Source organism: Oryx dammah, unplaced genomic scaffold, assembly GCF_014754425.2.
Source record: "Oryx dammah isolate SB20612 unplaced genomic scaffold, SCBI_Odam_1.1 HiC_scaffold_12, whole genome shotgun sequence".
In the NCBI taxonomy this organism is placed as follows: domain Eukaryota; kingdom Metazoa; phylum Chordata; class Mammalia; order Artiodactyla; family Bovidae; genus Oryx; species Oryx dammah.
The window spans coordinates 68,332,067-68,347,377 of NW_024070196.1; the positions used below are offsets into that span (position 1 = coordinate 68,332,067).

A 15,311-nucleotide genomic window follows, 5' to 3' on the forward strand; every position below is an offset into this window, starting at 1 on the left:
GTCTTCTTCCCAAAGCCTGTGAGGAGACCATTTGATAAGTTGACTTACACTAATATCATACTGAGTAATAATTAGCGGGGAATTTACATTTCTAACAGGAGAGTGTTGATGTGTAGCGCCTCACCCTCAGGGCCAGTCTAATGAAGGGACATTTCTCACTGTTGCATGTCCTTTCCCTGTCTCTTCATACCTCAGTGCTTGAAACGTGCTGAATGAACCTTACACCTAGAATGACCTCTCTTACCCACTTTCCCCATCTCCAGTGCAGTGAACCCATACTTTAAGACCCATCTCAATGTTTCTCTTATGCTTAGGGGCCTTCTCTAAATTCCCCAGGTTGAGCTGGTCACTCCCTCTTGACTTTTTATAAAACTTTGCATACTTGCTGTCTCAATGTCTTTAATTTTTTATGCATTCTTCAGCTGACTTCAAGGTGATATCTACCCCCCAAACAATGCAGCTAGTAACTTCCCTGTCTAAATCAAATAGACATATCTCAGTCCTTATCATCCTTGACTTCTCAGCAACCCCTGACACTTCAGGAAAAGAAAGCCTTCATCGCTTTTATTTTCTCCATTCCCTCTTCTTAAACCTCTCTTCCCTTGGCTTTCTTTGTAGGACAATCTAGACTTCTCTGTCTCTTTCTCCCCCTTCTTTGTTGGCTCTCTTTCACCTAATCTCTAAGAGTTGAAGTTCCTTATGGCTGTATCCTGGCCTCCTTTCCCTTCTCACGCTCTGATCTCTCAATAAGCAAACTCTTCCACACCCACAGCATTAATCAGCCTCCATATGCTGATGACTCTCACATTTACATGTCCAACCCAGACTTCCATCCCAAGCTCCAGTCCGTACATAGCTGCCAATCCCCTATGTCTACTTGGGGTTTCTCAAGTACTCCAAACACAGCAGGTTCAAAACCCTCATTCTCTGCCTGAGAGAACAGTCCCTCCATCCCTGAAGTTAGCTGAACCGGAAACGGGGAGTCATTGTTGACCTCCCCACCTCTCCTTTACCACTGTGCCCAGTTGATCATCCTACTGACTCTACCTTCTCAATACTTCTCACTGTTGACGTCTCTCCGGCATTGGTACCCAGGGTTATCACGTGACTACTCCAGTAGCATGACTCACCGCCCTGCCTCCACTTGATGCCTCCACACACCTTTCTACACGGCAGGCAGTGTTGTTTGAGGATTCATTCATTCATTCATACAAAAAAAATGTATTCAGGCCCTACTGTATGCTAGTTGCAATCAAGACAGGCAAGTGCCTAATCTCCTGGGACTCTTATCAACAGCATATGATCGGGGTGCCTAACTTAACAGGAATAGGGTAGGGAAAGCTTTTTGAGGAAATAATGTTTCATCTGAAGAAAGAGTAGGAATTAATCAGGCCAAAAGAGGACTGGTGGAGGGAGAAAGAGCTTGCTGAACAGACGAAACATCGTGTGCAGAGGTCCAGAGTCAGGACAAAGCTTTTGGCATGACGATTTCCTGTGGCATCTCACCACTTTTAGGCAAAGTCCAGAGTGCCTGCCTTGTCTTTTCATATAGCATCAGTGGTTCTGGGAAAAAGAGGGGCCACAGAGGGGCTCTAAGACCCTGACGGCAGCTCTGCACTCATTCCTTGGGAAAATGCTCCTGCCCCAACTCTCTCTCACGCGCGCGCGCATGCACACACACACACACACACACACGCGTCCACTGTGATGGGCCATTTGCCAGTCGTTGGGGCTGAGAAAACTGAGCGGGCAGAGAGTGAGAAAGTAGAGGAGATGCGGTGGGTACTGCTAGGCACAGCCAGGCCCTGGCAGGTGGCGACTCCAGCTGCGGGGTGTTCAGGGGGTAGCAGCCCCCACAAATAGCAAATGGCCCATCACAGCGGATGCGTGTGTGAGTCGGGGGCAGGAGCATTTTCCTAAGGAATGAGTGCAGAGCTGCCATCAGGGTCTTAGAGCCCCTCTGTGGCCCCTCCCTTTCCCAGAACCACCGATGGTGTACAAAAAGCCAAGGTAGGCACTTTGGACTTTGCCTAAAAGTGGTGAGATGCCATAGGAAACCGTTAAGCCAAAAAGTAACATGGCCGGATTGTAAAGTCTACAGGGCAAGGATTTTTATCTTTTTTGTTCACTAATGTGCCCCAAGCACCCAGAACAATACCACGCACAGAGTTGGCACTCAACTAGTAATTGCTGAGTGAACGAATGAATGAATGTCTACTGTGTTGTACTGCCTTATTTTGCAATCATGTGCTTAATGTCTCTCCCTTACAAGATTCAATCCTTGAAAACAACTGTGTCTTATGCACTCTTGCATTACCAGGGACACGGTATTAGTGCCAGCACAGAGCACACTCATTCATTCGGCCAATAGTTCCCGGCACCCGCTGACAGAGCAGGAGCAGAGTGTGGAGCAGACCCCAGAGGCCAGGTCCAGAGTGGGGCGAGGGGGGCCACATGAGAGCTGCGATTGGCCCAGGAAGTCTAGAGCAAGGGGGAGCTGCAGAGATGGGCTGGGCCACAGAGAGTGTGGGCTTCGTCTTGAGAACAGTGGGAAGTCACTGACATGGGTGATGAATCAGGAGAGCCATGTAGTCAGATTTAACCAGAGCCTACTTAGGCTCCGGACTGGGAGAGTGGGTTGGAGAGGCAGGAAGAGTGGGAGTTTGAGATCCAGGGGTTAGGAGAGATGATACTGGCCTATGGCAAACCAGAGGCAGGGCGAGAGAGAAAAATGGATGGCTCTGAAAGATATTAAAAAGGTAGGCTCAACTGGAATTAGTGATTAGTTAGACTTCAGGGTGAGGATAATGGAGTAGCCGTGGATGAATCCCAGGTTTTTAACTTGGACACCTCCAGTGGAATGCTTGCCTGGGTGGCTTTGGCACCAACGATGCAAGCTCAGCGAGTTGGAGCACACCTGAAAAATGTTCTCAAATGTTGCTTTGTATGGGTAAAACTTGTGGGTTTATATAGTTCAGAACACGGACTATTTCTCGATGTTAGGAAGCATCCCAACTGATCACATGCCTGCTTTCGAACCCACTAGTTTCCTATGAACCATTGGACTTCCCAGACCGCACTAGTTGCCTTGTATACGTTATGAAGATGTTTCAGTGAACTCGCTGCAATAAAAGTAAAGCTCTGAAGCTTGTAACAGAACTCTGGTTGACTCGAGGAAAGAAGGAAAAGAGAACAAAACTATCAAACCATCAGGCCAACTTGTACACCCATCTTCTCTTCTTCCCAGTATAACCTGACTTGATAGAAGTGGGGATAATTTCATTTGAATGGAAAGCATACCCAAGCAGCATTTTTAGAAAAGCTAGATTTTACCAAGTGCTTTTTCTTACAGCTACAGTGAAACAAATTCAGCTCCCAGATAAAGAAGTCAGTTTTTTTGTGCTTTGGGTTTTTATGTTGCTATTTCCTTACCTTTAGAGCAGACCTTTCAAACTTTTGTATATCTAAGCAAACCAGTTACTTGATGAGCAGCTCTACTTATTTTTCTCAGAGTTTTACTGTTCCATATAGCCAATGTCTTGGTTTAAGCCAAAGGGAATTTGTGGTTTCTGAGATCAGAAATTCAACTACTTTCTAAAATGCAAAACTGGTGATGAAATTAGGTGTTTGTAGAACCAATCGTTGGTTCTAAATGGTACTTAGCTGCTTTACTGATACTTCCATTATTTTGTAGTAAAAGCATGTCAACAATAATGACCTGTACCTATAACAAAAGAAAAGAATACTGTTGGAACTTCTGCTAGGTATTCTGACAAGTCTTGCTTAAAAATATGTATCTTATTCCATTTTCCTCCAAAGAAAGAACAGAGAACATGGAAAAACCTTTCCTCCCATCTAGTGGCTGGAAAATATAAAAATGTCCTCCATGCCAGTCTTGGAATTCCAGGCATTAGGGACTGTCTGACATCGAGTTGTTCGCTCGGTTAAGCAAAAATAAATTCTAAAATCTTTAGCAAAGCTGAGCACAATGGAGAAATATCTATCCATGATGATTCAGTAACTGAATTCTCTTTAGTCAGTAACATAATTCTCATCAAGCAGAAAGAAGGTCATGGTCCCACCTTGTTAATCTGAACCTATAGTTTAAAAAAGGTAAGACTGCATGATTCTGCTCACTGGAAAGGTGACTTGAATTATATTTGCCTCTAAAGCTATCAGTGCCCTAGATCTCACCTGACCCTTAATGGCTCCTTGTTGGCCCCACCTCTTGACAGCTTTTTCTCAAGAGCTGGATGTGCTGAATTCACTAAAGAGAGCCAAGAAACTGTCCCCGAACCTGGCTGCCTCCAGGGGCCTCAGCTCCTGAAAGCTGGAATGCCAGGCTCCGCTCCTGGCAGCAGGGCCCCCGAGCAGGGCTCGCCCAGCCCGCAGGAAGGCAGGTTTGGATCCGTTATGCTGCTCAGGGGATTAACGCTTGGTCTGTGTTGTGTGCTTGAGCAGATATCAGAGTCTCTGCTGAACTGTGCCTCTCTCTGGTGATTCTCACAGATTCAAAAGATGAATTTCATGTGCAGTCAGCAAAGTTTTGAGAGATCCAGAAAGAAGAGGAAGGTCAGCGAACCAGTGAAAGTCTTCATCCCTGACAGAAAGTGAAACTTGGCTGCCTTTGCTACTTTTATTCTAAAATAAGTTCATTTTGCAACAAGTGTGTATGAAGTGTTTTAGTAGGAAAGTAAGTTTCTATCACCAAAACCCTTTACTAAATGTGTTGCTCAACTTTCTGTGTTAATTCACTAAGTGCTGAATGACCGGGTAGGACATGGGTTCACTTGGCCACAAGGAAACGAGGTCACCAGGACTGCTTTGAGGCGGAGTTAGAGATGAGACACCCTTTATAGCTGGAAAAGAACCATAGCAGCTCTTTGGAAGAGAAACAAGCTGTCCTTCTCAAAGGAAAGAGGATTTTCTTTGCATAATTCAACTCCCCAGGTACTCAGACAGCCACAGAAGGTTTTAACTTGTTGTAACCTGTGTGCTGGAATCCCTCTGCAGTTCATTAGAATTCCCACAGAATCGCATAGCGTGTGTGAGGCGGTACTGATCCAGGTGTGATTTCTGGGTTAACTTCAATCACGAGGGTAATCAGCTAAGTGTTGGACCAAAGTGTAATCTCCCTGTAGAGTTCCCCAAAGCCGGCCCTGCGCCCTCTTCTGCTGGCCAGCCCGAGACGGGAACGGGCTGCAATGCAGGCACCTGGTTCCCTCCAAGAGCCCCTGTGACACTCCTCCCACCCCAAACTTCAGCTCACCAGTCTGAAGCCTGCAGATGGTACCCCCAGCCCTCCCGTCATTCTGGAAGAACTCTGACAGACTTAGTGGTTAGCATCAGATGAATAATAAATGTCAGTGTTATTCGAATTATTTATATACCATGAAATTTAATAACAAATTTAAATGGACAGGACCAACAAGTTAAATGTTGTAAGTGTGTGTGCTTTCTAGTTAAATAAAATCAAAACACCAGGTATTTTTCGGCTCATCTAGTTTTCTTCATTCAGATCAGTGTAGTAAGGATATCAGGACCTGGAGTGCTTGTTAGAATGCAGACTATAGGCCTGCCTCATTTCTAGTCTTCAGAACCCCAGGGGGCCCCTCTGGAGAGCTCCCTGGGTTCCAATGCACATGAAAGACTCAGAACCCAGGACAGACCTCTGATCCGGGCTGAGAGGAGACTCTCAGGGGCCAGCGGCAGCCTGTGGTTGTCACACTCCCTTTGGGAGGCTCTCCAGCTTCCGATTGCCCCCAGGCAGCCCCCCACCTGGGGTCCTGAGTTGCGTTGTGGCCCTGAGGCCTGCCAGGGAGGAGCGAGTTCCCTTCCCCCAGCACGTGGAGTGTCCTCCCATGAGCTCGCCCTGCCACGAAGAGGAGGAGGAGGGGAAACCACGGACTTATTATATCCTTGATAGAGCTGGAGCCTGAGTCACCATAACTTCTCTTAAGAGAGTCCTATGGAGAGATTAGCTGTCTAGTAGAGGGATTAGGTTCGTTCTGTGTCTCCAGAGCGCAGAGTGTAGACCAGACTGGCAAAGGCTATAGGAGGCCACTCGCGCTCAGTGCCAGGAGGAGCGGAACTCCACAGGCTGGCAAAATCTGACGGGGCAGACCCTGTGAGGCCGCGAGCCTGCTCCGGAGCCTCAGGTGTCTGAACACCAAGCAGCTTCGTCAGTACCCCAAGAGGCTCTGACTCTCAGAGCAGACGCGTTACAGGCAGCAATTAGTCAATCTGGATTTCAGAGAGAACCATTTTGTTCAAAAGAGGAATTTAGCTCTCAATCTATAATTTTCATAAACCTAGCCTAGGGTGGGGGATCCTTTAAGTCAAAGTCTAGAGCCCGAATCTGTCTGCATAGTCTCTCAGTGCTTTTCTTGTCTCTATTAACACCCCTCTCCTCCTGCAGTGGATGCCAACAGGCGGGATGTGTGTGTCTGGTGGAAACAGGGAGAGAGACAGAGAGAGAGTGTGTGTGTGTGTCTCAGCAGCAGAGAGGTGCTGGACCTGTGCCCTGGCTGGGCACATCAAGGAGACGTGTTGTCAAGAGGATCCGAGAACCATGAAAACGTGAACTCGCTGATTTGACAGAGCAGAGCTCAGATGTTCAGCCAGCTATCAAAATGGGAGGGTGTTCAATTCTATTTACTGGATAATTTATTGGGATGGGGAGAGGAAAAAAATGTTTTAAAAAAACCCTTTTTGTAGCTTATTCATTTCTGTCCTTAATAATAACGGAATGAACAACCACAAGTTCATCATGAAGCTAGAAGTTCGGTGAAAAGAAGGACAACTCAGACCCCAGCTGGGGAGCCTAAACCACAGTGCTCTAGCCAGTCCCTCACCCCAACAGCGCTGGCGCTTGCAAAGATCTGCCGCAGTTTGCCTGGAAACTGGGATGTCGTTAAACTGAAATCTATGCAGGGGAAATTTGACTTGGGCTGCCTGCGGTTTTTCTGTCTTTACAGAAAATTGGTCTAGCTGGGAAGAGGGTTGGTATAGCTCACGACTGCCACCAGCCTTTGAAGCCAGGCACCAAAGCCACACCTTCATTTCCCTTCTCAAAGGTCCCTCTGGTATCAGGGTGCTTTCATTCTCCCACTCACCTCTACCAGGAAGAGACTGGAAAAATTCACCAGTGTCAAAGTGACATTCACACAAGTTCAAAGTTGTGTGTGTTTTGTTCTTTTTATTTTTAATGGGAGGATAATTGCTTCACAGCGCTGTGTTGGTTTCTGCCGTACATCACCGTGAATCAGCCACAGGTATACATATGTTCCCGCCCTCGTGAACCTCCCTCCCACCCCATCCCACCCCTCTAGCTTGCAACAGAGCACCAGGTTGAGCTCCCTCTGCTAAACAGCAACTGCCCACTAGCTAGCTATTTTCCACATGGTAATGTATATATTTCAATGCTACTCTCTCAGTTCATCCCACCTTCTTCCGTCCCTGCTGTGTCCATAAGTCTGTTCTCTATGTCTGCATCTCTACTCCTGCCCTGCAGATAGGTTTATCAGTACCATTTTTCTAGATTCCACATGTATGTGTTAATATATAATATACAAATTTAAAAAAATATATAACACTATTAGAGCCAGTTCTCAGGGGGTCTTAACATTGTCAGTTCACGGTTTCAAACCCAGCAGTACTGGATCTTTAGAGAGTCCCAGGAAGCTTCCAGATTTAAAGTAAAAATAATTCTCAGTGGTGATGATCCTCGGTGAGAAGGAAGCCCCAGATGGTAAAATGAGACCCGCACTGTACTCGTAAGAGTCAAAGCAACGAGCAGCCCTCCCTTGGCCTGAGTCCGAGATTTTGTACAAACGAGGAGATGCCTCTGTTTGTTCCAAATGTATCCCCTTCAGAAATTATTAGTACATATGTATTTTTTAAAGGTAATATTTTCAATGTGGTTGTGTGTTTGTGTAATGAGGCCCTGGCTGAGACTTGCTATGTAGTTAGCAGTTTCCGTTAGGATGAGGGCCTTAATTAGTGGGCTCTTTGGTTAGGCAATGGTAAAGCCAAAATCCTACCCAGAAATGGAAAGACCTGAGGTGCTAATCGACTCACATCACTTCCCCTGGGTGACTACATCTCTACAAACAGGGAGTGTCAAAGTCATTGAGACTGACTCTTGGAGGTGGCGGACTCACGGTTACCAGTAGCCTACTGTAGGGGAGGCAGAGGGTCTACTGACCCCTACAACCCAGCCGGAAGTTGGACGTGAGATCTGCTCAATAGGACCCCCTTGGGGACAAGTCTCCCTAAACACTTTCATCCTGTCCTAAGTGTGCCATGAGGCTCAGCTGTAAAAGGTTTCCCCGAGACAGAAGTGGTGAGGCAGCAGATTCAGAGAGCCGGGAACACCTGAGGCAGGCTGGTGGGGCATGCACTGTTCCTCAGGGACTCAGGCACTTGGGGACAGAAAGCTGGTGTCAGAGTGGGGCTCCTCACTGGGGATTGCAGGCCTCCTGAAGGCTGGAGAAGTCTGGGGCATCTGGAGTCCGTCTGAATAATTACTGATCAGCTCCAGGGTGAGCAGACACAGTTAGGTTTTCATCTTTCTTTGAGCAAGGTTGTTAAGGAAAAGGCTAGGGTGTGGCTGCCAAACCTGGCTGGCATTTTTTAGATAGGCTATTTCCCTGCTTCAGCTCAGGTTATTCAGGATAATAGTGGCACCTACCTAGTGACACACTTGTGAGGATTAAGCCAGGCAACTCAAGCTAAGTGTCCAGCATGTACACAGCTGGTGCTCAACAGGTGCTCATCACTTGCCCTATTTTTAGCTCTTGGCCTGTCCCGTTGCTTCATGTCAGGAGTAGAGGGTCCCAGAGCGGCTTTTTGCCTACCCCTGAGATCCTGCATCAACACCCGAGCCACCCTCCCCTCTCCTTTCCCAAATCGAGACTCTCTTTCCCGCAAGACAGTCTGATGGGAGGCAAGCTTCAGGTGAAGCTCAATGGGCTGCCCTCCCCACATCTGCCTTTTAAAACGGAAGCCTGTTTGTAAGAAAAGTGAATCTTACATTGGGAATGCGACACGAGAAGAGACTGAATAAACGGGGGAAAAGAATGTCTAAGGAGAACTTCACAGCTGTCTGCAAACTGGGAGGCCCAGTCAGGAGATGAGGGAACCACAGGCCCGGTCTGGGTTGTTCCAAAGACAGAACACGGACCCGGTAGGAAGAGGCTGCAGGGAGGCAGGTGTGGGCGCCACAGCGGGAAGACTTTTCTCCTTTGTGCCCCAGAGCGGCACCCGGCTCGAGGATGTGATCTTTCCATTATTAAAACTGTCAGCCCATGACGGTTTCTGGCTGTAATGAGTTCCCCTTACTAGAAGTGTGCAAGTTGAGTTGATGAGGATGTTGCTCTTTGGCTAAGAATCAAATCAAATGAGGGGCTTCCCTGGTGGTCCAGTGGCTGAGACTCTGTGCTCCCAAGGCAGGGGCCCCTGGTCAGGAAACTAGATCCCACACACTGCAACTTAAAGGTCCTGCACAGTGAAGACCCCACATGCCAAAAAAAGAAGAATCAAGTGAATACTGAATATCGAGGGCTCTCCAAGCTGTAAAATTCTATTCTATGACATTGTTATTAAAGGTAGAATTTCAACAGAGATGGAGCAAAGGAACATTTTCTAAATGCTTTTCCCAAAAGACAGTAGATTGAACTGGTTAAAGCTGAGGGTTCTGCTGCCATACGTCCCAGCAATCCCATGGCTGGGCATGCACACCAAGGAAACCAGAATTGAAAGAGACACGTGTGCCCCAGTATTCATCGCAGCACTGTTTATAATAGCCAGGACATGAAAGCAACCTACATGTCCATCGGCAGACAAATGGGTAAGAAAGTTGTGGTACATATACACGATGGAATATTACTCAGCTATTAAAAACAACGCATTTGAATCAGTTCTAATGATGTGGATGAAACTGGAGCCTATTATACAGAGTGAAATAAGTCAGAAAGAAAAACACCAATACAGCATATTAGCACATATATATGGAATTTAGAAAGATGGTAATGATGACCCTATATGTGAGACAGCAAAAGAGACACAGATGTAAAGAACGGACTTTTGGACTCTGTGGGAGAAAGTGAGAGTGGGATGATTTGAGAGAATAGCCCTGAAACATGTATATTATCATAGATGAAATAGATCACCAGTCCAAGTTCGATGCATGAGACAGGGCACTCAAAGCTGGTGTGCTGGGACAACCCAGAGGGAGGGGCGTTCGGGACAGGGGACACATGTAGACCGTGGCTGGTTCACGTCAGTGTACACCAAAACCCACCACAATAATGTAAAGGAATTAAGCTTCCTAATTAAATTAATTAACTTTAAAGAAAAAAAAAAAGCTGAGGGCTCTGGAGTTTAGACACTGCCTGGGTTCAAACCCTGGTCGTCCTATTTCCGAGCTGTGTGAACCTGGGCAAGTTGCTGTGCCTTAATTTCCCCACATGTAAAAGTGGGGGCCACGATAGTGTCTCCCTTCGGAGTTATCGTGAAAACTGAGTGAATTGATTCAAATAAAGCCCTTAGGAGAATGCCTGGCACAAAGAGAGTTAATGCTTCAGACACATTAGGGACAAGGTACTATCCCATAGCCTTGCCACGCTGCCGCTTTCTGCGTCTTTTCAGTATGTGGAAGGAAGTCCCTTATACCGTAATTGACCCTGACCTTGTTTTTTCCCTGAATCATGTGCCAGCCCCGGCCACTGTAATTAACCCGGGCCCTTTCTATCTCCTGTAAGCAGGCTTTCAGGCTGAACAAGCACACAGGGCCTGTGACGCACCGTTTGTGAAGGGTCGCATGGGAGAGACACAGCCCTGGGCACCTTCCCCTGCTGCCTGCCTGGCAAGTGGTGGCTGCCCGGTAAACATTTGCTGAACGGACGGATGAACTCGGCAGGGTTCTTGTTATTGCCTACGTTTTATTTATTTATTTTTTTGATTAGGTAATTCATTCACGGGATTGAACATTCAAAAGGAACAAAAGGCAATACAGCGAGACACATCCCTCCCGCCCTGTCCCGAGGTCCCCTCCCCACTGGTGACTAAGATAAGCACTTTCTCATATGTCCTTCTAGAGCTATTTTAAGGCATAAACAGGTAAACCAACTGGCATGTGCACGTCTTTTTCTTTCCCTCCTTTTTAAACGAACGGCCACATACGCCAGTGCAGGTGTGTGTATTGACACGGTCACAGAAGCAAGAGTGAATATGCGCACACGAAGGGGCGTTAGAGAAGAAGTCGCTCAGAGACACAAAATCAATCTGGCAAGCTCTGCATTAACGCAGACGTCAAGTGGTTACATGGCCTGGGCTGATACATGAAAGGGGGTGATCAGAGAAAGAATGGTCTGAGTTTGTTGTTTTTTTTTTTTTCTTTTTAAGTTTACACCAGGCTAACCGCCACCACAATCAAGATACAGAGCCTTTCTGTCACCCCCAGAAGTTCCTTCATGTCCCTTTGTAGCTGGGCCCCACCCTGGACCCACACACCCACTCCTCTGCTCTGTCAGAGTTTTTCAGCTTCTCTGTTTGAGGCCTGCGTGCTGCGGTGCAACCTCCACTCAGCCGAGCTAATCGCGGTATTAGTCAACTTCGGTGGGGCTCGCTCTGGGCTGGGCGTTCTGCTGAGCACCCACCCACTCATGCTCATTCATTTAATCCCCCCACAACCAAAGGAGGCAGGTCCTGCTGTCATCTCGATTTCAGACGAGATGTCTAAGACACAGAGAAGCAAAACCACTTGCCTAAGGTCATATAGGCTTTGTTGTTCAGTCATTCAGTGGCATCCCACTCTTTTGCACCCACATGGACAACAGCACGCCAGTCTTCCCTGTCCTTGATGATCTCCTCGAGTTTGCTCAAACTCATGTCCATTGAGTTGGTGATGCCATCCAACCATCTCATTCTCTGTCGCCCCCTTCACCTCCTGCCTTCAATCTTTCCCAGCATCAGGGTCTTTTCTGAACCCAAAGCAATGTGAAAATAATCAAGAAAATACTCAGACTCCAGCAGAAAGACTTCACTACTTTTTTTTTTTTTTAATATTTATGTATTTGGTTGCTCCAGGTCTTAGTTGCCCTATGTGGGATCTAGCTCCCTGACCAGGAGATTGAACCTCGGGCCCGCTGTGTTGGGAGCATGGAGTGTTAGCCACCAGACCACCAGGGAAGTCCCAAGAAAGATTTCATTACTATTTAACAAGATCAAGGCATGTGAGGGTTGGGGGGAACCCTGAATTTTACGTTACTCTAGAATGGATTTGTCCAGCAGCCTCAAGTGTATTTTAAGTGGCCCTTCTTCACAGGCATCAGTCAGCGCAGGCAGCGTGCACACTCACCACGCCGCTCTCTTCTAAGAAATTACAACATTGAGAACTCTCTCTTAATGTTAAAGAGCTAGTGTGGTCAGGATATTACTGAGAAGACAACTATCTCTGAGTATCTACAGGTCCAAGAACACGCATGTCATTCTGAAACCACAAGGAACGTGGTTAAGTCCCCCGGTCACATCTCTCAACAAAGATTGATCTGTTTCACTGCTGCCTCCAAGGGCTTTTCTCCTGGACTTAGATGTTAATTCATAATGATGTCTGCTAATGGGCCTTCCCTAGAGAGAAGCCTATTAAAGGAATTAATTACACTGCAGGTTCAGAAACTTCCTGGCACATAATGAAATGGCTCCCCAGCTGAAACAGTCTGAGAAAGAAACCACCGTCCTAAATCCTGAGGCCAGTTCCTATAAAGGGAGAGGCAAGTTTGCTCAGATAACTGCAGATCCTGGGAGAAACAGGATAGTGAAAATGTTAACAATGAAACCAATGTTCACTCACTGATGTGAGTGTGTGCTAAGTCACTTAAGTTGTGTTCAATTCTTTATGACCCCATGGACTGTAGCCTGCCAGGCTCCTCTGTCCATGGGATTCTCCAGGCAAGATTACTGGAGTGGGTAGCCATTCCCTCCTCTAGGAGATCTTCCCAAACCAGGGATCAAACTGGAGTCCCCCGTCTCCTGCACTGGCAGGCTAGTTCTTTACCACTAGTGTTACCTGGGAAGCCTTCACTCACTGATGGGGTGTCACTAAATATAGGCCATATTTTTCTAAAAATTTCTAGTTCTTTATTTACCTCCTCTTACTTGAGACCTGTGTTTGCCACTTACGAATATTGCCAATTAACCTTACAATGCAATTTTAATGTGCTTTCTTTTTAATAAGAAAATAGTTCTCAGGACTCCTCTGGTGGTTCAGCGGCTAAGGTTCCCCACTCCCAATGCAGGGGACTCAGGTTCAACCCCTGGTCAGGGAACTAGATCCCACATGCTGTGACTAAGACTCGGCACAGCCGAATAACTAAAAATAAATATTTTTTAAAAACCCAGTTTTCTCCACGTAACATAGAATAAGCGATAGTGGACCTAGGATTGGAGGATGGATACGTGTATATGTGTGGCTGAGTCCCTTTGCCGTCTACCTGAAACTGTTACAACATTGATATTCAGCTATGCTCCAATACAAAATAAAAGGTTTAATAAAAAGAGAGAGAGAGAGAGAAAGGTGAAGGACTTAGGATGGATTACGTTTCATTCAAACTCAAGAGAAGGTGGTAGAATTACCCGCTCTGGAAGTCTAGATAGGTTTCAGTGCAGCCTAAAGCCTGGGTAGTAGATTAGATGACTTTCTGGTCTCTCATTCCTCTGTACGGCCTGTGCCACCCAGTTCAGATCTCCGGGAACAACAACAGCAGAAGAGAGAATGGCAGATGAACTACAGCGCTAGCTACTGATGAGCCGCCAATTTGTTGGTTTCTAGGTAAACTGAGGGGGGCAGGGTAGCGTGATGTGCAGGACTGACTAGAGATCCTGTCAAAGTCGGTTTTCGTCGTAATCTTGGATCTCCCTTTATTTCTGGACAAGGCCTTTATCTCCTCTCTTCTTCTGTTCCATTAGCAGCGAAAAGCAGACGGCACCTACCTAGGGCTTTGGACCACCGAGAGGCAGAAGCTCGGGGTGGTGACGGTCCACTCCAAACGCAGCCTGGCACCTGGACGGAATTCCTCAGCCTGGCCTCGGGGCAGTTTGCGGGGAGGGAGGGCGAGCTCTCTTGGGAGCCCAGCTGGAAAGATTGAGGGCAAAAGGAGAAGAGGGTGGCAGAGGATGAGATGGTTGGATGGCATCATCGACTCAATGGACACAAGTTTGAGCAAACTCCAGGAGACAGTGAAGGACAGGGAAGCCTGGTGTGCTGCTGTCCAGGGGGTCGCAAAGAGTCAGACATGACTTAGCGATTGACCAAAAACTAGAGAAAGCCTGATCCTCACGAGTCAGAAGGGACCACACCAGTCCTCTGGCCCTTCCTCCAGAGACCGAGGTTACTGTTGAGCAAAAGTGAGATTTATCTGAACCTAGTCTATGGTCAGCCGTAACATGGGCTTTACTTGGAATGAACTCAGCTGTAAGGATGGAGCCCAGGGGAAAGGGTTTTTTTTTAGGTATTATTGTGAATGAAACTCATTTACAATTACAGTACAGAGAATGGTCATTCACATGCTTTAAACTCTTTAGCAGATCATGGTGACACACTGTGTTAAGTGACTCTGAAAAGTTACAAGATGATTAAACACTCTCTGGCAATTGCTTGGATTTTTAAGTGTTTCTTAGAATGGGCAAGCTACATAAAACCTAACCAAGTTCCAGCTAAAAGTCTAACAGTTCTGATGGAAACTGTTAAACCAATTCTGCAAAAAGAGACAAACAGCTTCAAACTGCCAGGTATCAGTATTATTGTAATATTCCCTTTATCAAAAACCTATAACTGAAATTTATAGGTAAGAATTTACAGTAAGCAGCAGGTACTTGGAAACTTGTCAGTTAAGATTTCCCATTAGAGAAGAGATTCTGCTGTAAGCTTTTTAGCCCTCTAATGTCAGAGGAAAAAAAAAAAACTTTCACAATTAGTTTCTAAGGAAATTATATAAAAGTCATAATAACTAAAAGGAAAAGCTTTAGATTGTCATTTCCAATAGGACACAACCTCCTAAAGAAAATGCAACCTGGTGGGTTGTTTTTAGAAGACTATACATAAATAAAAATCAAAATCTATATTCTTTATATATTTCTGAAGAAAATAGTTAACAAAATCACCTTAAAGTGACTTCATTTCCTGCTGCTCTCCCAACCTCCTCAAAACTGAGAATATAACAAATATTTGCATAGGTTTATTATTCACATTTAATCATGAATAATTCACTTTGTACAGACAGCTGGGTAAACAAGAGTTTTGGAGTTTCCTT

General features: G+C 46.3%; 1 protein-coding gene across 1 annotated transcript in view; it reads left to right on the forward strand.

Annotated features, from left to right (window-relative positions):
* The window catches only part of HORMAD2 (HORMA domain containing 2), a 51,532-nt gene extending 46,086 nt beyond the window's left edge, over positions 1-5,446 (forward strand). The window contains exon 10 of the mRNA XM_040251302.1: positions 4,510-5,446. Within this exon, the coding sequence (XP_040107236.1) occupies positions 4,510-4,614 (105 nt within the window). The 3' untranslated portion in view covers positions 4,615-5,446. The remainder of the gene's footprint in view (positions 1-4,509) is intronic.
* The last annotated feature ends 9,865 nt before the right edge of the window (positions 5,447-15,311 follow it).